Below are 22,763 nucleotides of genomic sequence, written 5' to 3'. Positions count from 1 at the left end.
CTCTGTATTCTGTAAATGCAGATGCAAATGCACCAAGAAGCAAGTGTTTCCTGTATAATGTCATGTTATTATGTATTATATGAGAAAATTTCTAGTATTGGTGACCATATATTAGGTGATGGTGTTTCCTCTCAATGATATTATAACTGAGGATACACAAACATCTTCARACTTACTTTATAAATGATAGTATGCTATGTTGACTGCATTCATATTTAAAGATATTCTGGAAACTTGGAAGAGAAATGAGCAAGTCAAGTTATAATATASCCTGTTCTTAAAGTGCAAACTGAGGCTAGCTTGCACCTTCTTGACCTGAAKGCATTCTGGTAATATACTTAGAAAGTATGTTATGTAATCCTCTAATCTTATTTGTTTCATTTCTCTGATATATTCTTGGCGAAGCCTTTTCCTCATGCATTTATTTTAAAATCTATTGATCTTTAGATGAAAAACTTTGTGATATGTTCAGTCTTCCATCATTGTTTAAAGAGAAATAGGCATTTGTAAAAATGGTGGAATGGTAGAGTTATGACTGTTAGAGCTTTTTTTAAAATCTGACTTTGAAAGGAAAGGTGTTGGAAGAGCTGAAGGAAGACAAGCACATCCRATGATGATCRGCAAGTCTCCATTTTATTTCGAGWMCTCCGCATTTTTATAATCAAGATAATAAGCTCATACATATTGCAAAAGCATAGCTCATCATTGGACAATGCARTACTGGTCAATCCCACCCCTATGTGCCCACTTGCGGTTACAGTTCCTCTTTCCCTTGATAATTTTATCCTTCTTACATCCTCATTTGCCTCTTGCTATTGTGTAACAGCAGGCTCCAAAGACACAGTCCTTGAAGTCCCCTCTAACTTAATTCTAGCTCAACTAGCTGAATCTCATCATGTCCTCCTTTACTCAGCAGCCATTCCTCAACAACATTCCCCACACTAAGTGTGGATTCTTTCCCAGGAATATGAACTGTGGTCAGTCATAAAGTTCCTCTCTGCTGCTCTCTTGTTCCCTGCTTTCTGCATAGATTCTACCCACAAGATAGAGTCCTTTAAGAACATGGGTCTCTGTAGGGTGCTGTCCTTTAGGAAGAGATTGCTGCATGGACATGATTCTCCCTAGTGCTGCAGCTCCTGCCAGGAACCTGCTGCTCTCCCTGGGCTGTGGCTTGATCCACACCCCTATGTAGGGTCCTCCACAGGACTGCAGTGAGAATATTGGTTCTACTGTGGTCTTTCCCATGTGTTGCCAGGGAATCTGTGCTATCTGGAGCACCTCCTCACATTCCTTCTCCACTGACCTTGATGTCTGCAGGGCTGTTTCTGTYATGCTTCTCTCCCTTTTCTTACAGCTGCTGTGCAGCATTTTTTGCCTTCTCTTTTTTCSCAAAGAGGCCACCATCTAGTTTGGAAGGCTTAGCCGTAGCTTGTGGTGAATCTGTTGGAGCTGGCTCTGTCCAACACAGAAGCCCAGGCCTCTCCTCAGACAGACTCCTTACAATATGCAGGTAGCTAGGATTGGTGGTGTCATGCACCTTATCCTGAACCCAGAGTGATTTCTTCCCAGAGCTTATTGCAGGCAGCTTTGTCTTCCCCCTCCTTGTTTACATCCTTTCTCTAGTTGACTCTGCCTCTGAGTGATGCAGCCTGGGTGTTAGTGTATTCTTTTCTCTGCAGTTTATCTGTGGCTGTCTGATTAGAGGAGGTCTTCCTCTCTGAAATAAAAGGCTACCCATGATTGCCCTTTCTACCATATGGTTAATCATTATATTCCAGCTGTGGTTAATTCTGCTGAGAAGATTCCACTTAACTGCCTCTGTTGCCGTATTTTTGCTCTGTCCTGTAGATAGTAACAGCTSTAAGTTTCAGTTGTATACTTGTAGGGCTGCTAGTTTTATGCCACTATTGCCATCACTGCCATGAGGTTACCAAGCATGATAAATTTTTTGCACAATAGATTTGATCAATCTGATCAAATCATCTGATCTGTGGAGCATTATCTCCACCAGATTCTGCACCTGGGATGGGGCAACGCTGGATGTATAGGCAGACAAGAGGCTGGAGAGCAGCCTTCACGGRAAGATACCTGGGAGTCTTGGTCAATGGCAAGTTGAATTTGAGCCAGCAGTGCCCTGGCAGCCATGAGAGCCAAGCATGTCTTGGAGGATATCAGGCACAGCTTTGCCAGCCGGGCAAGGGAGGGGATTGTCCTGCTCTGCTCTACACTGGGGTGACTTCACCTCAAGTGCTGGGGACAGTTTTGGAGTGCCACAATACAAAAAAGACATTGAGCTGTTAGAAAGTATCTAAAGAAGGGCCATGACGATGATGAAGAGCCTTGAGGAGAAGCCATATGAGGGGTGGCTGAGGTCTCTTGATCTCTGTTCAGCCTGAATGAGACTGAGGGGAAGCCTCATGGCAGTTTGCAGCATCCTTGTGAGGAGGAGGAGCAGGCACTGATCTTTTCTCTGTGGTGACCAGTGACATGACCTAACGTAATGGTCTGAAGCAGTTAAGGSTATGTTTAGGTTGGATATCAGGAAAGGTTCCTCTCCTAGAGTCCGGTTGGGCACTGGAACAGTGGGAAGTGGTTGGAGCTCCAGCCTGATGAGACTTCCAGAAGCATTTGGAAAACACTCAGGCATATGGTATGATTYTTGGAGCTRTTCTGTGCAAAGCCAGGAGCCAGACTCCATAATCCTTGTAGCTCCCTTGCAACTCAGCATATTTTGTTATCTCAGCTAGAATCTAACTTGAGGCACGGACCTCTGGAGATATTCCAGCTGATGTGCTGAAAGCATGTCAAAGGGTCAAGTAAAGCAGGCTGTTCAGGACACATCCTTGCTGGTTTTTACTATTTACAGAGATACAGACTTTACAGCTGGGCAACCTGTGCCAGTGTTGGAGAGTTAAAAAAGTATTTTTTTAATGGAGTTGCCTGTGTTATTCACTTTGTGCCCATTTCYTYTTGTCCTTCCACTAGGCAACATAGAAAAGTATGTCTCAGTCTTTTTTTCAGTCTCTTAACATTAAGTATTTTTACACATTTTTAAGATGGTTTCCAGTTCTTTTCTCCAAGTTAAAGAATCCTCATATCAGAGATGAGATAGAAAACACTTTTATGTATTAAATTTAAGTTGGAAAAATAAAAAACATGTATTTCTCTTCACTAAACGTTTAACTACAACCTTAAGGAGATCGCCATCAATGTTCAGCTGTTAGGAACATTTGAACAAGAATAAAAAGGAATGTTCTTCCATCTGACTTCAATGCTTGTTATGCTTAATAGGTTATAATTTTTATTATTATTATTATTTATGCTTCCTCCTTCTGATTTTGCTTGATAGCTTGCACCTTGGCAAGAGCATTGGGATACCTTCTATTTTAACGCAATTTCTGGAGCTTTCTGCCCACATAGGAAAAGTTACTTGAAATGTACCCATTTTCTCTTCAGCCTGTTGTTTAACAGTGATTTCATAGTATTTCTCCATTGCTATGCAGTAGCATACAATAGTCTTTAAAAACTGTATGGAAGAGGAGTAACTGGGGTAACATTTCATGCTCCTTTACATTTGTCTTTCAAATTAGAGCTTTTAATCTGTATTTAGCTGTGTATGTATTTGAGTCTTTAGCATTATATCCAGTTACAGGTATCAATTTTATCAAGAAAACTAGGAGTATTAATACTTAYATTGCTTTTAATGTGAATTTGTGAGTCCTGAAGAAATAGGATCACTGGGACCCGGAGAAGAAAGGATGAATAATTCTCAAATGACATATTTGGAAAATTGTGTCAAGTGAGCAGAAGAAGGTGCAAACATGAAGTCATGAGGAAAAGTGAGGAAAAGAAATTTAAACTAAAAATAAATTAGTAGTAATGTCAGTGACTATTCAAAATGAGTTGCAGTAGTGAGATTTGATGAATCTACTGTTGGAACAGTAATAAGCATCTAGAGTCAAATTCTAGTGATGGATAAGCGTTGTTTGTAGTTAATAATAAATGATTACTAAACTGCTATAGATACCAGGAGTAAAGTTGTTCCAGTGAACACAAGTTCAAGACTTAGAATTTTAAACTTGTATTTCTCAAATGTTGGCTTGAAATTCAAAATCATACGAGTTTTTAAATGACTGTTCTTATGTAATATCTGGTCTCTTAACACATTCTGTCCTGCAATAGGAAAATGTACTGTTGCTGCTAAACAGCTGTGTATTAACAAGGTAACTTAATTTTCTTTTGGATTTTTCAAGTAGCAGATTATCTTTAATGCAGGCTGAGTCAGAAATGTATTTCCTGAAAAGACAGCAGGAAAGAGATTTAGAAGGTGATCAAAGAAAACCTGGGTGATCAAATTAGTTTTGTCCTGAGTAGAAATTAGTTTCTGTGAATTTGTATTCTCAGGCAGGCTTTAGGCAAGGTTAAAAGAACCTTGCATCATACTAAACCAGCCTCTTGGTTCAAAGAAAATCCTGTTGTCGTGTGTGATTAAAGGATTTCCTGTGGACATGACAAGTTAAATAAAGAAAACCTTATTGTGTATAGAATATAGTAAAATGCAGTTCTCTTATTCTGGGAAACTGGAAAGTGTGATCTGATTACCATCATTTTTTTCTTGCATCTTAGCTTGATTTGAGCAGTGTTAGTAAAGAACAGAATTTTTTGCCCTGGTCTCCTATGGTTTACTGCTGTATGTCTAAGGTTTATCAATGTGTGTATTAAAAAACTTAAAGAGACAGCTATTTATGGATCTGCATGCCCGTTATGTTAATTGCTTCCATTTTTGGAATATTGAGCTATGTTTTACCATTTGTTGTTGTATTCTGCCCCTGTGTCTTAATGTGTCTGCATGAATTCCAATGTGTCAGTTACAAAAGTAGGTATTTGGTATGTAGTTTCATCATACCTCTTCAAAATATGTAGAAGTCACAGTATTGTGTTGATAACACTATTTCTTGATGTTAAAATCTCACATAATGCCCAGGTTGTAGAGCTAAAAAGCAGATGACATAAGAATAAATAGTTTTAGGAGGAATAGGTTATCTGTTTGGTGTATTGTACATTGCGTTATTTCAGATTTTTCTGCTATGTGTAGTGGATGTGTATGAGCTTTTAATAGTGAATTTACTGCTGTACATAGCAGTAGGCTACTTCCTGCTTAGTTAAGGGTGGGTGAGGCARTGAACTTGACTGCTCTTAAGCCAGCTATTACAAAACAGCTGATTCCCACAGTATCTTCTCAATCCTTCAAATGTATTCAACTGTAATTTTCTTATTTCTCTCCACTTATTTTCATAATAGCTAATTTCCTATGTTGTTAATTTTCTTATGCCCCTGTAAAAAGAATTTTAATAGCAGATTGTAGGACAAAATAATTTCTAGTCAAAAAATCAGTATTAATACTAAAATTAATATGAATTCAATTCCTGATTAACTTTTGGGAGTGGTATGTGATAGAGTGAAGTTATAAACTGAYGAATAGGTGCTGGTTTATAGCCAGTGACACTGCTGTGTAGCAGACAGCTGGAATCCTGAGTATTGAGGCAGGTATATGCTGTTCTCCCATGGCTTCAGAGGCAGAAAGATGAAGCTTAAGTCTGGAGCAAGGGCTGGAAATTGTGCATACTTCCTACATTTTATTCTGATGTTTTCCTTCACATGCTGTGACGAATACTGCTGGAATACAGGCATTCAGCAGATATTTGTTGCACAGTATTTGATGTGCTTCACTGCAGCGCTAAGATCTAATTATAAATAGTATTACTAGACTGAGATACTAGAGGGGTTTTTAATTTGCTTCTAATTATTTCCTCAATTAAGAGGATTTGATGTCAATATTCAGAATGTTGAGAAGCTGAGAGAAATGAAAGGCTGAGGTTTAGTASTCGAAACACTGAAAGCGTCAAAATGTCACTGCTTTTGTAAAAACAGCTGGTTAACTTTCTAAACCCTATGTTTATGAAATGTCTTAGAGCACCACTAAATGTATTGGTTTTACTGAAAGACCACCTCTCTCTGTAGCACTGACTTGTCATAGCATTAAAGAAGGAGTTACATTCAAAAGCTGTCTTGCTGCACTGTGAGTCTGCACAAGCTGTGCWAGAGGAGAGTGCTCAGAGCTGGCATGCAGCTTTGAGGGTTCCATACATAGAATATCTCATTCTGAGGATGGCTCACCTCGTAGTTSGTGTGAGTAAGTGCAGAATCATTTGCAAGTGTCAGGGATGGCAGTTATACCTTTGGGTGGGATGTGACATTTTCCATCAGTTAGTGGAAGCACCCTTGTATGCTTTTAAATATGACTTATTCATATAGATGGCATGATGATTTTGTTTTTCATATAGAAAAGTGGCTTTTATCCATGGAGCTAGAATTTCTTAACCTTTTCCAAGAAAAAATGACTCTTCCCGTGTACTGCTCCTCAGTTTGTGTGTTACAGCTAAAGGGGTGTATTAGTTGGCCAAGAGACCCGTTTGTCACAAGAGCCCTGGTTTAGGCAAACTTTCAGTTTGACCTGGCTTCACCCGTGTAGAACCCAGRCTGCTGAGTGATAAAGAGCATCATTCATGGAGCACTGCTGCTTTCTGCCTACCTGCTATGTTGTGAGGGCATGCCCTAGATCCATACCTGAGCTGGTCSTTTTGGTCAGGGGGCCTAAGCTGTTAAATTCATAGCATTGCCTGTGCCTGAAAATAACTTATCTAGGAAGTGTATGGGTTGTCTTAAAATAGAAGTGGAGGAATTCCAGTGGTAAAACCCTTCTGAGTCCTGTTCAAGACTGCACTAGTGTTACCAAGAAATGTAAGTAAGCTRTGTGGCTGACAATGTGGTGCGTGTTCTGTTGGTATTAGCAAAATATATGTTATTAYGATGGTTTTCTAAAGCATAAAAACGTTTCTTTGTTCTGCTGTAGGCGGCCTAACTCCAGAGCCACCTAAAATATCATCTTCTACWAGCCATCCAGATCTCTTAAGTGGATGGGATTCTTGGGCAGATTCCTCAACAGCCAGCAGTGTGGCGTCACCACAGCTGAAGCCTATTTCTGAAGGTATAATGAAATTAAATTTTTTTGTCTGAGGAATACTCCAGACTTTGTCAGTTTAATCACCTGAAACTGCTGAACATGTCTTTATGCATTTTTGCTTTGTTGCCTAAATGCTTTAGTAAGGCACTTGTGTAGTTTTTCAGATTTAGGTACAAGGAATTGAATGGTTTCAATTCTCTGTAGTAATGGTGATTCTTGTCATGGTAAAAGATGTTGTGAAGCAGAATGCTAGGGAGGTTTGCATGAAGTAGAGGTCTTATTTTTATTCTGTCTTTCAATTTCCAAATAGACCAGRTATGTGATGTGTCTGTTTATTATACAGGCCAAGCTTTTACCACTGTCAGCCAGTCCAGTATGTCTTCAGGTCTGTCTTTCAGCCAGGTGAAATCTCAGAACTTCGATCCTTTTGCTGATCTGGCCAATCTGGGATCTGGTCTTCCAGGTAAGATCTTAATTTTGATAGACTATACCTGGTACCTCTACTGTTTGATTTGCTTCTTGTACCAATAAATATTACTAGCCTATAAAGGAAGGTGTTTCCTTTTAATTGTTAACAACCAGCTGGAGATATTTGCTGAGAACTGGTGATTAACAAAAKATTTAATTGTACAGATATTGTGTGAAACATTCAGAATAATATTTCAGAAGATAATCACAGCTGTGATATAGAACCAATAAARATAATGCTTCAGAATCTAGTTGAGATGGTAAGAGAGACCAGGAGTTGCTGATTCAGTAACTAAGTGTAAGGTTTCTTGCCTAGCATTGATTAATACTATTTTTGAAGGATTAAAAATGAAAACTGGATTAAATTAGTTAGATTTGTTAGTTCCAAAGTAACAGTTGTTTTCCTGTTAATTTCATACTTTCCATTGAATTCAGAAGACCTTCATCGCTCTGCTATTCACATCTACTATATTTGTACAGTGAACACAAACAAAGCCAATATATGTACAGGAGAACCAAAAGCATTGTGAACAACTGTCGATTTACAGTGGTGGGCATAAGGAGTTATGGAAGATAAGACATGTGCGGAGTAACACATATTCCAGGGTGTTCTATTGGCCTGAAATTCAGGAATTAGCCCTGTAGCATTCTCAAAAGAGTTGGAAAAATGAAGAGCAGTGAAAAGAGCTGAGGTCTTTGCATTTCAGRGCCCACACTGCCATAACAAATGTGACCAGCTGCCTAGAGTACAAGGAACGGTTCAGAACAATGTAGTATTGCTGAATTGCAGAAACATGTTTTTCCCTTAACTTGGAGCTGATGGAAGTTTTACCCTGTTGCCTTGGCAGTTAGCATTGTGTATTGAATTGAGTACCAGTGGAATTCTTTTAGAAACACTAGGTAACATGCAGTGTTTGACTTCTTGATGTTGCTTGTGCATAATCACTGCAAAATTCTGGTGTTGAAGCTGCTTTGCAGTAAACAATTCTCTGAAATTTTGTAATTTAATAGTTCAGGTTAATACAGATTCTTAAATCTACAGATAGTGTGACAGTAAAAAAGTCAATTTATCTTTGATTTCAAGATGCATATATAGCATACAGTGAATGCAGTGAAAGAAATGGAACTAATTTTTGCAGGACTTAGGTCAATTCATTACACTGTCAGTTCGCTTTCAATGCGAAAAATGACTGCATTAAAATGTAGCTGGATGTCATTGTCCTAGTTAACATTTTCAGACTTGAAATGAATTTTCAAGGCATCACAAGAACTGGAATTCAGACTGTTGTGTTTTTCATAGGAGTTTTTTGGCTTCCATGTGCAAGAGATTGTTCTGGAAGAAAATGCATGACAATGCAAGTTGCTTAAATAAGAATGCTATATAAGTGTAAATGAAACAGTAACTAGAAGTAGTTAATAGAGGTGTGTTGGGATAGTATTAGGATGCCAGCAGTGTTCTGTGCTGGTTGGTTAACACTCTTTAGGATTGGTCTTGTATCAGAAAGTAGGAATGTGGTGTTGAAAAGTGTCTTGTGAACAGTGAGGCYGTGACTTGTCCTACAGGAAAAATTTGTTGGCCTTGAAAACTGGCATAAGGAAAGTAGAATGCTTTGAAGGAGTAGGAGAGAGAATTTTTCAGTGTGGGGAGTTATTTASTCTGACTAGTAACAATTTTTTTTCTGTGAATTTCACAAGTTGTCAAGGACTGAAGACTGAGTTGACTGCAATTGAGTGATTTCATGAAAAAAACAGTGCATTCCTGGAATTTATTAGGTGTTGTATTGCAATACTAGATTTTATCAGGTGTGGTATTTCAAGATAGTGTGTAGGACCTTATATATGGCCCCGGGGAGATATCATCTTGTGCAGGTTAGAACTATGAGCAGCTGCTGTGAAAAAGAGGTAGCAGGAGAGCTGAAGTGTGAGGAGCCATTTTTCAAAGAGCAAACCAAGTTTACATTGCTGTGTATACCCAGACGAGCTTGGCCTATTCACAGTGGGGTGGTCACAGTATCTCCTGCAAGCTGCAATGCTTTTCTTGTGTGCCATATTTCCTGTGAATGCTGAAAATGTGTATTGTAGAATAATCTTCTCATCTTGCTTAAACAGTAGTACAAGGAGTCACTAGAGACCTTGAAAGCATTCAGCTGAAAATATTCTCGTTCTGTGACCTTAGTTTGTAAGTAAATATTTGTGCACTGCACATTAGCAGAGGTGTACTGAAGTGGGAGGTAGAACTACTGTTACTTTATTATCTCCTGGCCTGACACATGCCTGACCCTTCAGATAAGAGTGCATGTTTTTGCTCAACTGACAGTTGAGACGTTGAGTTGTAAAAGAAGACTTTCATGCCTCCAGTTCCTGCTCTTCAAGTTATGTTTTAATGAGACTCTTAAATTCACTATACCCGCACTTTCCTGTTACATTTTCTCTTGTATGGTGGTATTCTGTGAGCTATGTGGTTATATATCAAGACCAAATTGTCCTTGTATTGAACAGGTAGCAGGCACTGACCTGATCAACTAACTTAGTATTTATTGTTAGGTTCATCCACTGGTGGACTCTTGGGTAGTGGATTTAATCAGAAGACTGCACCATCTCAGAAGCCGGGAAATCAATGGCAGAAATCCCACAAACCACAAACAACTCCATGGCCATCCCAGACTAAGTCCAGCACAGCACCTAAGCCCAACTACACAGTGAACTTGAGTGTTATCGGAGGACGAGAAGAAAGAGGAGTTAGAGCTCCAAGTTTTGGTAAGTTTTCTGAATGAGCTTTCTGAATTACTTCCAATGTTCCATGTGAATAAAAGTAAGGTCTCTACTTCTGCTGTTACCTACAGAAGCTCTTCCACCTTCATAATTTTATTTATGTTTAGGTTGTCTCTAGTAAAAAACAGAAAAAGACTTGGCAAGTCTGGTATTCTGCTTTTCCAAAGCTATCCCAGTACATAACAGATAAATTGACAGTGGCACAAGTATATGTGAGTTTGGTCATAAAGTCTCGAGGCCACTCATCCACTGACCCACATGGGTACTGATTTTGTATCACTGAGTTTAGAAACATAAATTTGATCCATCTGGGCAGAGATGGTTGATATTGTTGCTTCATGTTTGTGTGTTTGTGATACACAGGTAAAGGGATGCAGTGTTTTTCCTAGCTGAAGAAGAGTAGCTAGTCTTGAGAAAGATCAAGGTTAAAATAACTAAAAATTCTTGTGTTTGAAAGTGATATGGGGACAGGAAAAGGTGAAATCATACAGTCCTTTCAGATATTCCCACTGAATAGGCAAACCTTGAATTAAAGAAATAGGGTTGGCTTCTCCTGTATGACCTTTCTTGGAAAAAATTATTTTCTGGTGTTTTCATGTTGAGAATCTGCCTGCCTTAAACTGGCATATAAGTGAACAGCAGGTACTTCTTTAAGTTGAAATTCTTCTGYTGGTCCATATTTGGAAAAAGGTGTCAGGATGAAAGGCAGTGATCATAGGTTGCAGCATGGCAGAGTCTGTAGAACAAGGCAAAAAATCAATTGGCAAGACGAAATGCTGCAACAGTATGTTGTAATTCCTCTCTGTTGAAAACAGATGGACCTCAGCTGTACAAGGACCTAACAAAAGTACCTAGTTGTCCTTGTGTCGAGTGGGAATTGGACTAGGTAACATCCAGAGGCCTCTTCAGGGCTCAGTTATTCTACAGTTGTCTGAAGTTTGTTGGTTCTGTAATGAATAATTATGTTGGCTATTTTATCCCTTCATTATTATGTATAAGTTTTAACATACTTAGATGTTGACTACATGTTTTCAACTAGAGTATTGGTTATATTCAACTGAGTGTATGGTTACTTGAAAAACTCCTGCACAGCACTTAGAACTAACTTAAAATGGAAGAATGGAATGATTTCCAAAATCATGGATAGATGTGTGATGCCTCAAATCTACTAAACATTTTTAAAAAGGACATACAGATATTTAGTCAGAGGTTAGCATGTGAGGTGGTCTGCTCTGCTGGACTGAAAATTTTTTCGTGATCCCTTTTATTTCTATGCGTAGTCTTGTGGCATTTGTTGTCACTGAAGAATATTTATCATGGTAGTGATAGATATACCTGGAGGGTATGTAAGTGTAATATATTTCCCCTGTTAATGTATTCTCCTGTRTAACTTTTCATTTAATATTTTTTTCTCCTTTCACAGGTCAAAAGCCAAAAGTTTCAGAAAATGATTTTGAGGATCTCTTATCTAATCAAGGATTTTCAGCAAAATCTGATAAAAAGGGACCAAAGACAATTGCTGAGATGAGAAAACAAGAGATGTCTAAAGACATGGACCCCTTAAAACTCAAGGTTGGTTTAACAGTGATTTTGATKTAAGTGAAAATCTGATTTTATGCTTAGAATTGCTGATACCAGAGCAGAAGGATATAATGACTAACAGAGAAACTAATGGTTTAGCTGATGATACAAAAATATGCTTTAAAAATGAGTCATATGAGAMTAGCTGTCTTTAGTGTGACCATGTACTTTCATTTACTGGTTAATAAGTGCTGCTGCTGTTGTAAGAAGTTACTAGAGGGTGCACTTCTTTCTGGACTTAGGCTATATAACTAGTTTAGGAGGTRTTCTTGCTATTTTTGCTGTTCTTGTATATTTTTGTGACACATTAGTCATTCGTAACTTCACGTATTAATATACTTTTAGGTTTGTAGTCTTTATGGTGCTTTAGTAAAGTTTGTGAAAGGACTTTAGAGGGATGCTGGAACTTGTTTCTGTGGGGTGTCCTGGCTGAAGAGAGCATGCATTGCTTGCATGTTGGGTGCCTTTTAACACATATTGCCACAAATAGAAAAAAGTAGATAATTAGAAGCCACCCTCACTGGCGATATAGGGCAGAGATTTTCATACTGTGTAACTATCAATGAAGACACTGTATCCTCCTTATATCATGGCTTGAACATTGCTGTTAAAGTCTGCAAAGTTACTCTAATTGACTGTGGGCATATCTCAAAGATATATGCACCTCTGCAAGTTTCTTAAGTAAACAGTAAATATTAACAGACATGATCTTTTATAAAAAGCTTGTACAAAAGAAGTTTTAAAATATATTTACACTTCTGTTCAAATAAAGTAATAATTTCAGTGGCTGTGTCCTGACAGGGACCAGATTAATGTAATATCTAACAGGTATTTTTAATTATTCCTGTCAATTCTCTTGCCATTACTTTTACATGGGTTTGTAATGTTTAACCATATCAGTAATTCTCTTGCAATGACTGAATTTCTGCAATAAACTCGTCATAGTGATCTATTCCCTAGTGGTAGATGCAAAATACCACTTTTTGGGTGGCTAGGACGATTGAATTTGGGGAGTGAGTGCAGTAGGACAATTGTACTTGAGTCTTTATCATATGGTCTTGCAAAGAGTGAAGATTGTTTGCAGAGGCTGAGAATGCATATAGTGCTGCATTCAGTTCTATGTATTCTGATTTTTCCAGATTCTTGAATGGATTGAAGGAAAAGAGAGAAATATTAGAGCATTAATATCCACTCTTCATACAGTACTTTGGGAAGGGGAAAATAAGTGGAAACCAGTCAGCATGGCAGATTTAGTGACTCCTGAACAAGTAAAGAAGTACTACAGGAGAGCAGTGCTTGTGGTTCATCCTGATAAGGTAAGCGTGTTCCTCTTTATTTCAGAAGAAATACAAACTACTTTTACCATACCATGCTGGTCACTGGCAAATGCCTTGCTTCTCAATCAACACTCTAGATGCTCTTTAGTTTGCTTTTATTGTCTTCTCCATGTAATGTCCTACTGTGTAATACAGGTAATACAGGATTATTGTCATCCTGACACAGCACAGAATTCAACAGACAAGTTTTAACAAAGGAAAGATCCCATTAAGGTTGTACTGAGTACCAAAGTCATGCTAGGTTCTGACTAACAGCTGATAGATTTAATGCTGATTAGTGGAATGTTTCATTTCTGTGAATTAGTCCTTTGGAACTAAGATGCCGACTCAGAGACTGTCACAGCAGAACTGGTAGGAAAAGCCTGCTGAACCTCATTTACCAAACCATTTTTACTTGTAAAAGTAAACTTGCTAGAATAAACAAATTATCAGATGAAAAGTATTTAATGAGTATTGCATTACAGTTGTTTTTTTAAAAATATTTAATGCATCCCAATGTATCAAGCTAGCTTCTTACTCTGAGCCATTGAATTACATATAAAGATAGGCATTGATAGGATGTACTGGGTCTAAATTCTCAGGTTTGCATTCCATAATGTTTTGGTGAGCCATAATCTAAACCCTATGTTGTTTTGTGCCCATACAGAAAAAAACAAGTCAATCTTTGGTTTATTTTTGATCCCTCCTGTCCTTCAGTGTTCTTGGCCATATGACTTCTTCCATCTTTGTGGTGGTTTTCTTAGGTGTTTTCTGTAAGCCCCTTAATGCATCAGTTTCGGAATGCAGCTCTTTAAGACATACTCATCTTCCTTGTTTTTTTTTATTCCGCCACTTACCTGTTAAAGCACTCTCTAAAAATGTCAATAAAGTACCAAATCTGGCAAAAACTAGGCAGCAGGAGAAAGGGAAGAATACTGGAGGGCTCTGGGGCTTCTCTTTTTTGTTGGAAAAAACTATGTGTTGGGACTTTATTAACCATGAGGGTTGGGTTGGGTTGTGTTGGCCCAGAGTCAGGGCTGCTGTGAAACAGGCAGGGAATTAGGAGTGTCCTGTCTTTGAGTTTGGAAGCAAAAACACACAGGAGGTTCTGTGTCAGTCATGTTGAAACTTAAAATGATTTACAGCCAGCAAAAGATTTTTCTTCAGGGAATCCCATCCAAAAGAAGTTGTCTTAAATAGGATTCAGATTTTATCTATATGCACTACTGCAAGGTGTTTCAGGAAGCAATTCCAAAAATGACTTAATTTGATTATTAAATAATAACTRAAGCTATCTATGGAAAGAACAGCTTTGAAAACTGTTTTTAACTTAGTTGCAATTATTTGTGAACTATACGGAAAGCTTGAAGGTAGTGTAAGGAGATCAAGGATTTGGATTTGTTTAAAATACTCATGGCAAGGTTTGGATAAGGCTGGAGAGAATTCTGTGTATGTAAGGTTATTTTCACAAAGTAGTCTATAGCTGTTGAATAAGACAACAAATATAAAAGGGGTAGTATCTTTCCTAAGTGACCTAATTCTTAATATTTTTATGCTTATGGTTCATTCTCTTTGTTTCCAGGCCACAGGACAACCTTACGAGCAATATGCCAAAATGATCTTCATGGAATTGAATGATGCATGGTCAGAGTTTGAAAACCAGGGATCAAAGTCCCTTTTYTGAAACTTCACCTTTCACAGAACTGCTTCCAGAAACTGGAGCTGAGCATTATGACTTTATTGCGCCTAAGATTTATGAAGCGCTTTTCCATGATTTCAGCACAGTTTCTAGTCATGCACTTAAATGTGGGGATGTATTTTGTAAGATGTAGAGTACAAAGCATTACATAGATGTATTAAGAAAAAAGCTGCTGAGTACCTGTAGAAATCACAGTCTGGGAGTAAAGGTTTCTCTTCAGTTTTGTAAAAGAAAAATAGAATTTTAATGAAGCTAAATAATTCCTGATAGGCTAGTATTAGTTATCAATCATTCCAACTTAATTGATCTTTGCTGTACCTCTACCTTCCCAAATTTGTCTGTTACTTTGAGTAGTTTTGTGATTCAGTTTTGATATCTGATGCTTGTCGCCTTCTTCAAAGTGCTTTAGTTAGCAGCAGTGATTTTGCTTGGCTTATCTCAAACCTAAGGGTGTATATTTTCATCTGTATTTTATATAACCAATCAGATAATCATTCTGTAAATAATGTTTTCTGGTAATATCTATGTTCCTTACAAGACAGTAACAGTTGTTTGGCCAAAAAAAGACACAACATGTGAGAAAGTCAGAAAGAGTTGTTCCTGGTTTTTTTTTTTTTACATATCATGATTCTAAAAAGAAATTATGTCTTTAAAGTCTGCATGTTCCTGATATTTTGTTATTTATTATTAATATTTGGAAATACTCTGACCTGTGCTTATTTTCCTAGTTCTTTGAAAGTCTCTTGCTTCTGATTTCAGTGGAACATTCCTTTTCATTGCACTTCAGATACTCTGATAGAAACAAAGTTACTCTGAAACTTGAAACATAAGCACAAACCTTTTATTGTGCTTTGATTTGTCTGAGTATTAAATCACTCATTATCATATGGAGAGCATTTAAAGTGCTTTAACACATTTTGCTGCATGTTTGAACGTCTATATTTTTGACATACGCGTGGCATCAGAGTATGTGAAAACATGGTGTGTTTTGGTGGACTGTTGAATTTCTGAGTAGAGACACAACTTGGTGACAAAACATGCCATGTTTTCTCATGCCTGTTCAGGAGGCACTTTTTCACTAGTGCTGGGGTGGATGATGCACATGACCAATGACTGTTATACTATGTGTAATAACAAAATGCAATTTTCATATCAAGTTTGAAAACATTGACAATTAGTGCTGGGATATTAAATGTTCAGCAGCAGTCTCTTGATACAGTACAGTTGGGCATTCAAGGGGATATTTTGATCACTTGCCTTTTTGTACATTTTGCATGCTTAACTGAGAGGGAAACTGTATTATTAGCAGAGGTAACTGTTCAGCTGAGCAACATCGGAACAGGAAACACGAGATTCTAATGCCACCTGAACCATCCGTGTTGGATGAGATTTTCCACTGATGCACCAGCCTGAAAGCTGATGGGTTAGAGGCTGCTGAACACTTGCAATGTCTAGTCTCCAGCTCTGATACAACACAGTTACTTACTAATCTCTGATCAAAGGTTTTGTTTGTGTATATTTGCATATATATTCAGCTGCTGTGATTTTTTTTTTTTTTTAAAGATGAAGCTAAGATCAGTTATGGATCAGGAAGGTTATGTATTATTCATAGCTGCCGTTGTATTTCAGTTACTGCTTTGAAGCAATCTTAAATCTCAGTAGATKTCTTCATGAAAGTATGTAACTTGCTGTCTGATTTAAAGTAGTAGTTGGTCTTTTTTCCTTTGGACACTTCATTAAATCTGTGTATGTGTTTTGCATCCATGGAAATTAAAGGCTTTTGCTGATAGGATAGGTTTGTGGGAGACTGGCGTGGCTCTTTACAGTTCTAGGGCAAATGGCAAATGCTATAGTAACAGGTTTAAAAGGACAGACTGCAGTCCTATATACATTTAAGAGATAAAGCATTTCTGAGGGAGTTGCTTCAAGTACAGAAGGAATGCTTTAAAAAACCACATTCATCCATATACAGACAAGTTAATTTTGAGGCATACATTTTTAATTTATCTTTTCTTGRAATACATGTTTCAAAAATTCAAACATGAAAATTGGGTGGAAARCATCTTCCTCTGCTTTGTACATTTGGTAGCATTTTCTGGATGATGTCTATGTTAATATTTTTTTAATTTCTGTACTCTTGCTTGCAAAATTTTTTTGAAACATCAGAGAAGAACCTTAGATGTGATTTTAAGTAGGCAGGGAAAACATGAGTGCAAATACTTTACCTGGAACTGAAGATCTCTTGAAATTGGCTTGTTCTTTTTTAAAATTATGGAAAATCAAGAGGTTTGGCTATGGATTCTTCCAAGAGCCAGTAGACAATTACTGTGTCTTCAGACAGAACTGTGCTCAGCTTATTTTATGGCTTAGTCAGCTCTGGTTCTCAGTGGGGGAACTGAATCATTTCTCTATCCTACTCCTTTCTACATTATTGAATTTTGCTGCTACGAATCTGGGAGAGGCTTGGTTTGGTAAATCATTGAATCTTGGCAATGAAGCTATTTCAGGTAGAGTGTTTTGGGTTTATTTTCTTTAACTGTGCTATTCATCTGTGTTACATACAAGAATGTGCAAACAATGGGGATTTCACTAAGATTCTGTAAGCAAACTGTGATTTGGATATTAAAAAAGGTCAAGTGGTGAATATGAACATAATAAACTGAAGTTTTRTTTTCTGTGGAACGCAAAGGAGCATGAGGACCATTAAAGGTGTTTCTTAGTGCAAGGTATATATTAATTACAAGAACCTGGGAAGAAGGAAGTTAAAGTATGTTTAATAAAAGCTTGTATTGAGTCTTAATGCAACTTTTATAAAGGAGGGTCGTTTGGAAACAGTCCAGCCATTCTGTATGGATTAATCTTAAAACAGTGATTAAAAGTGGTAGAAAATTTGGGAGTGAGGGCTTTTCAACCTTTTGTATGCTTTTTACTTGGTTGTTTATCTGTCTGCTTTATGGGCTAGGAGTGCAAATGATGAAACATACATTTCACTATAGCTGCATTCTTAGTGTTCACAAACTGAAAAGCTTTTAGAACCAGCTTCAGAAAAAATTATTAATCAGAGACTTGGCTGGATTCTCTCTTTGCTTAAAATGTGTATTTTCTGGTAATTGTTCCTTGTACAGTTAAATTTTGACATGTTGAAGCCATGCCCTGAAAACTGGACTTCATATCTGCTTCTGCTGGCTATGAAGCTTGAAGCTGAGGTAGCTGGGTTGTTGACAGCAGGCAACAGGCTTTGCATGTGGCACTTGAGGTTCTCTTGTGAAGCACCTCCTTGACTCTTGCAGCAAATCATGGTGCCTGGTGGCCCATGTTGGTTGTTCTTGTCTGAAAACAGCACCTGACTAATGTCATGCAGTGTTTGCAACCTACCAGGGCTCACTTTCCACAAGTGTGTCAGCTGGCATGGTTATTGCAAGAACAAAGGGTAACAGCACAAGATAGATTAAAGGAAGAGTAGAGAAGTACACCAGGGCTCTAAAGTGTCTGAAATACTGTTTTCTATTTCTCTTTCACTGACCTATTGCTACCTACCTCTGCTAAAAACAGGTCAAGACTAGCAGGGACAACCTGGTTTGCAGCCTGCTTTTCCAACCGTTTTACAATGCTGCTGACTGACTGTAGCAGGTGGGAGTATAAAGTCCTTAGCTTTTTTTTTTTTTCCCCCAGAAGTTTCTATAAAGCAGGTTTATGAAATAATTGGGCAGGTTTCCATTAGTTATTTTAGTTAAATTGCTTGTGTTACGTTGCTTTTAGATCTGGGGAGTCCAGCAACATAACTTTTAAAACAGAGATCTGTGAAGAAGAATTGGTGTTCAGATTGTGTGTGGCTGGAGTCTGCCTAATAGAGACAAGTGATGTATTTGAAGGGTGTTGGAGGAAATGTCTTCAACCTCAGGCATGCCTGTTTGATGTTTCCTAGTCCTGTCAGAGTTCCTTAGGAGCAGGAAAGATGTTAGTTGTTAGTTAGCCATAAAGCCTAGAAGGAAAAGTTCCTTGTTATTTGGGTCATGTTCAAGTATTTTGCTAATCAGTGGTAGCTTCTCCAGCAAGTACAGAACAGAAAAACCTCCAACAGTGCTGATGAAGTAAGTACATTTTTTTTGCAACAGTGGCAGAGTCCTTGGTGTTGTAGTTGATGGCAACAAGTGCTCATGAAAAATGCCTTGTTTACCTCCATTTTCTTGATAATTCTGGACAGTTCCTCCCATTTTGTCTGGCCAAGCATAGAGCAACAGTTCGTTTGTGAAAGCTATGTGCACAAGATTAATATTTTGCACAAACCAAAGCAGAGTTTGAGTGTGACAGAAATCTCATCGGGCCTTTGAGGCTGCTGGGTTCCATGCACCATTCCACCTCCTGAGGCCAGGCTGCAGTTTCCCCAGCAGTGGCAGTGTGTTTGTATGCTTGCTGGCCGCCGCATTCTCTGCTGCTCACAGCGTTTCAGGGATAGCATAATTGTGGAAACCTTGTGGCTCCTCAGCTGTGTCCTTAATTGTCTAACAATTGCAGTGTCACAGCTGCTTTGTAAATAAGTTCAATTTAATCTTGTATGAGTCAGTTGATGTTTTCTGTTAAGATTTTGCAGGTGATTGACCTGCGACAGCAGTAAAAGGAATGTACATTTCTCACCCTTTGAGCCTGTCCCTGGTGCAGAGCAGCTCTTGCACCCAGAAGCCCAAAGGCAAGGAGCTGAGCTCTGGTTCTGAACTTGATCCATCTTGCAGTGCTTGCTTACTCTCTCTTTGGGTGAGCTTATCGTGGACTGCAGTTTTGACTGCGTTAGGCTTCCAACATATGCTCCAAAAATACGAATTCAATAATTTTTATGAAGGATACGTGTTGTCACAGAAGCTTTTATTACCAAAAGGGGATTAAGAGGCATCGTGAGAACTCCCAAAACTCTTTAGTGGAATGTACTGTATATTTGCAATGTAGATTTCTAGAAGTGATTGTCATCTCTCATAAGGTCTTGGCTTGCTCTGAGGTCCTTATTGTATTTACCTGTAGTTGTGATTGTACTTTCAATACCTGTGGGGTTTTTTTTCTGATTTGGAGTGTGTGTAAGGACAGAGCAGACACTCAAGTCCTGTTTTTGCCATCTTTCAGGAAATGCAATGTACTGTGTAATTTTGCTACTGGTGAAATGAAACTTGTACCTGTATGTATATAAGGTAAAACTGTCAAATTAAGCCTTGTTTAAAAGTAGATTTAATGTTTGGTACAATGTCCTTGAACATAATATTTTGCTTTGAAATGTATTACAATTTAACCAGTGATCAATTAAAGCAAAMAAAATAACTTTGTATGTTTCCTTCTTTACCACGGGAGAAGCAGTCTGAACACCCAAAGCATTTCCACTGCCTCTTCCAGAACAATACGTAAATGTTAGAGAATTGGTTCTCATTGGTATTTTCAGGTTGACTGAATCTTTTAGGATGTAAGTGGCTCTTTAGAAGTGTCTCTCCTGTCAGAGAGACATCGCTGCAGTGTGCCTTGAGGTTTGGGAGCTGCATTTTTTAAGTGCCTGTATTGGATTGTGGAGGTTCTTGCACAGGATCTGGTGCAGTGCTCTTCCACTGCCCAATGGAATTTCTGGCCCAAGAGCAGGGCAGTAGTCAAAGGGAAGAGAGCAGGAGGACATGGACACACATGATTGAGGCGTGAGAGAGGAATGGGCAGTCTGTAGGAATGGTGGAGAGGCACATCCATCAATGAAGGACTGCTGGTGGCAGTAATCTGAGGGAATGTGGCTTGGCAAAGGGTGAGCTGCTGCTGGGAGCGTACTGGCAAGGTGCCCAGAGGCATCTTTGGACTCCATGCTCAACACGAGAATGGGCAAGAAGGATCTTCCATAGGTGGGAACAAGCCTCTTCGGTGACATAGAGAAAGTTTATTTTGAAGATAAAAGCACAGAACTATAGGCTTACCATTGGGGATCCCCAAGGAGAAGGGTGAAAAACAGGGAGGAGATGAAAGAATGGACAGGCATGACCAAAGAAGGATGGGTGAAAATGCATGTGTCAAGAAAGATTAGGACCAGCAAGCAAACCAATTGTCTTATGGAAAGGTCATTGCTACTGGACAGTGGGCTATTTTTCATATTCTGCTTATTACTTTGGATAATTTGATGGGTTTCCAAGAACTTATGATAGATTATTCAGTGACAAGATGCKAAAGACCTTTCTTCACATAAAGAACATACTACCAGTTTTGCTGCTAATTGGTTTATTACTAACCKGGAAAGATGTGGAAAAAAATGTAATGATACCTACTTCTGGTCCTTCACCACTGCAGCAAAGAAAGATGGTGTTAGTCAAGTGTATCTTCCTTTGCCATATGCAGGTTTCTGGCTACTCTAATATGTATTTAGAAAGACTTGGGAGAACACAGCAGATAGAAATCCTGAAGAGTCAAGCTAGCAGGCATCAGTAATTACACCGGCTAGGCGAAATGCATTACAAAGTAATAGCATGGCCTAAATTCAGTATTAAGTAGAGTAAACAAAACAGTGGAGGATTTTAAAAGGCAGCAGAAACACTGCTGTGGTGTGCAGAGMAACTTCTAGCAATCAAAGTTTTCCAAGTCTGTACTTGTGGACAGCTGATCTGGTTACTGTAGCATTGTAGAGGCTCTGATTTGCCCTGCCTCAGCCCTGCCTCTCTTAGGAGGGTRAGAAGAACTTCTGGCAGATTTTTTTGGTATAAAACACTGAAGGAGGGAAAATGGAACATGTAGCTAGGTGAAGACTTGAACTAGATGGATCCCTGTTAGTACAAACTTATGAGGAACTCCTCATCTCTTTTRATCTGTAAAGCTGACAGCTGTTCTCTCAAAGTGACTCCTGGTCCTAATCAAAGCTCAGGGCACACACAGAATAATGCCTGAGAGGTTTTCTGGTGTGTAATGCTGCTGGCAGACCCAAGAATTTAACAGTTATCTGTGTGCCAGTGTTTGGGGGGGGGGGTTACATTTGATAAGGCCATTATGAACTGGGGAACTGCAGTGCTAGCCTCTCTGTGCTGTGGTGGGCAGCAGGACTGCACACGAACTCTGCAGGAGATGGTACTGTGAGCGTGCTGCCTCCCTGACAATATGCAGTGTGTTCAGCACGCTTCTCATGTGCATGATGAGACCTGAAGAAACAGCTCATCCAGCTTGCTCAGGAAGCTAAWTTAAATTACAAGCCTTGGTTTGCCACTGCAGCGTGCTGCTGTGTGTGCTGTGAAGCACTGAGTGTTCCATAGTGTAGTTTGAGTTTGGTGCTCCCACTGGGTCTGCTCCTTTCCTTATCACTGCTAGCCTAGTCCTGTCAGCCTCATGAGGGAGCTCAAAAATGGTGCTGACAGCATTCCTAGACRCTGCCAGTGGAGTGTTTGACCCAAAGACTTCCTTCTTGTCATCRTTCCAAGGTTTTGTCTTTCCCTGGGCCTCGAGTTTCTAAAGCAATGGATTCACTGGACTTCACGTGGAAAATGACMTTCAGTGAAGCAGAACAAGAAACAGTCAACCTACAGCAGTTAGCTGCTGTGATGCCTCATAGCTCTTCCTTTCTTGCAGTGCACCTGCTCTGTCCACATCCTAGCTGCGGCTCACCTTGGAGGCAAATAAGGCACCAGGTTCTGTTCTATGGATGTATGAACCACAGGAACTGCATTTCTGTGTGTTTTTTTCAATGAATTGAATTAGGGCTGTTGAACTCTGTGTGTATTCTATGTMATTTCACACTGAGATGTTTTTACTCGCCTCTTGTGCCTTTACTGACTCATCRTGAAATCAGGGGTGAATGCAGGGGTTATAAAATTTTAATTTTATTACCAACAGTTTTTTTTTCTCATCTGTCTTCACTATGGAAGCTGCCCTCCCTCTTTCTTCTCCCACTCACTTTTCACTAARTGTT

At 38.8% G+C, this 22,763-nt stretch overlaps 1 protein-coding gene across 1 annotated transcript in view; it reads left to right on the top strand.

The window, feature by feature from the left end:
* Positions 1-20,150, top strand: part of GAK (cyclin G associated kinase) — a 62,911-nt gene extending 42,761 nt beyond the window's left edge. The window contains exons 23-28 of the mRNA XM_057373249.1: positions 6,914-7,048; positions 7,368-7,487; positions 10,037-10,249; positions 11,688-11,836; positions 12,985-13,161; positions 14,744-20,150. Of these exons, the coding sequence (XP_057229232.1) occupies positions 6,914-7,048; positions 7,368-7,487; positions 10,037-10,249; positions 11,688-11,836; positions 12,985-13,161; positions 14,744-14,845 (896 nt within the window). The 3' untranslated portion in view covers positions 14,846-20,150. The remainder of the gene's footprint in view (positions 1-6,913; positions 7,049-7,367; positions 7,488-10,036; positions 10,250-11,687; positions 11,837-12,984; positions 13,162-14,743) is intronic.
* The last annotated feature ends 2,613 nt before the right edge of the window (positions 20,151-22,763 follow it).

Source organism: Malurus melanocephalus, unplaced genomic scaffold (genome assembly GCF_030028575.1).
Source record: "Malurus melanocephalus ecotype Western Australia unplaced genomic scaffold, MMel_1.1 scaffold_191, whole genome shotgun sequence".
NCBI lineage: Eukaryota > Metazoa > Chordata > Aves > Passeriformes > Maluridae > Malurus > Malurus melanocephalus.
The sequence above is the reverse complement of the archived record's forward strand: the minus strand, read 5'-3'. Positions and strand labels throughout refer to the sequence as shown.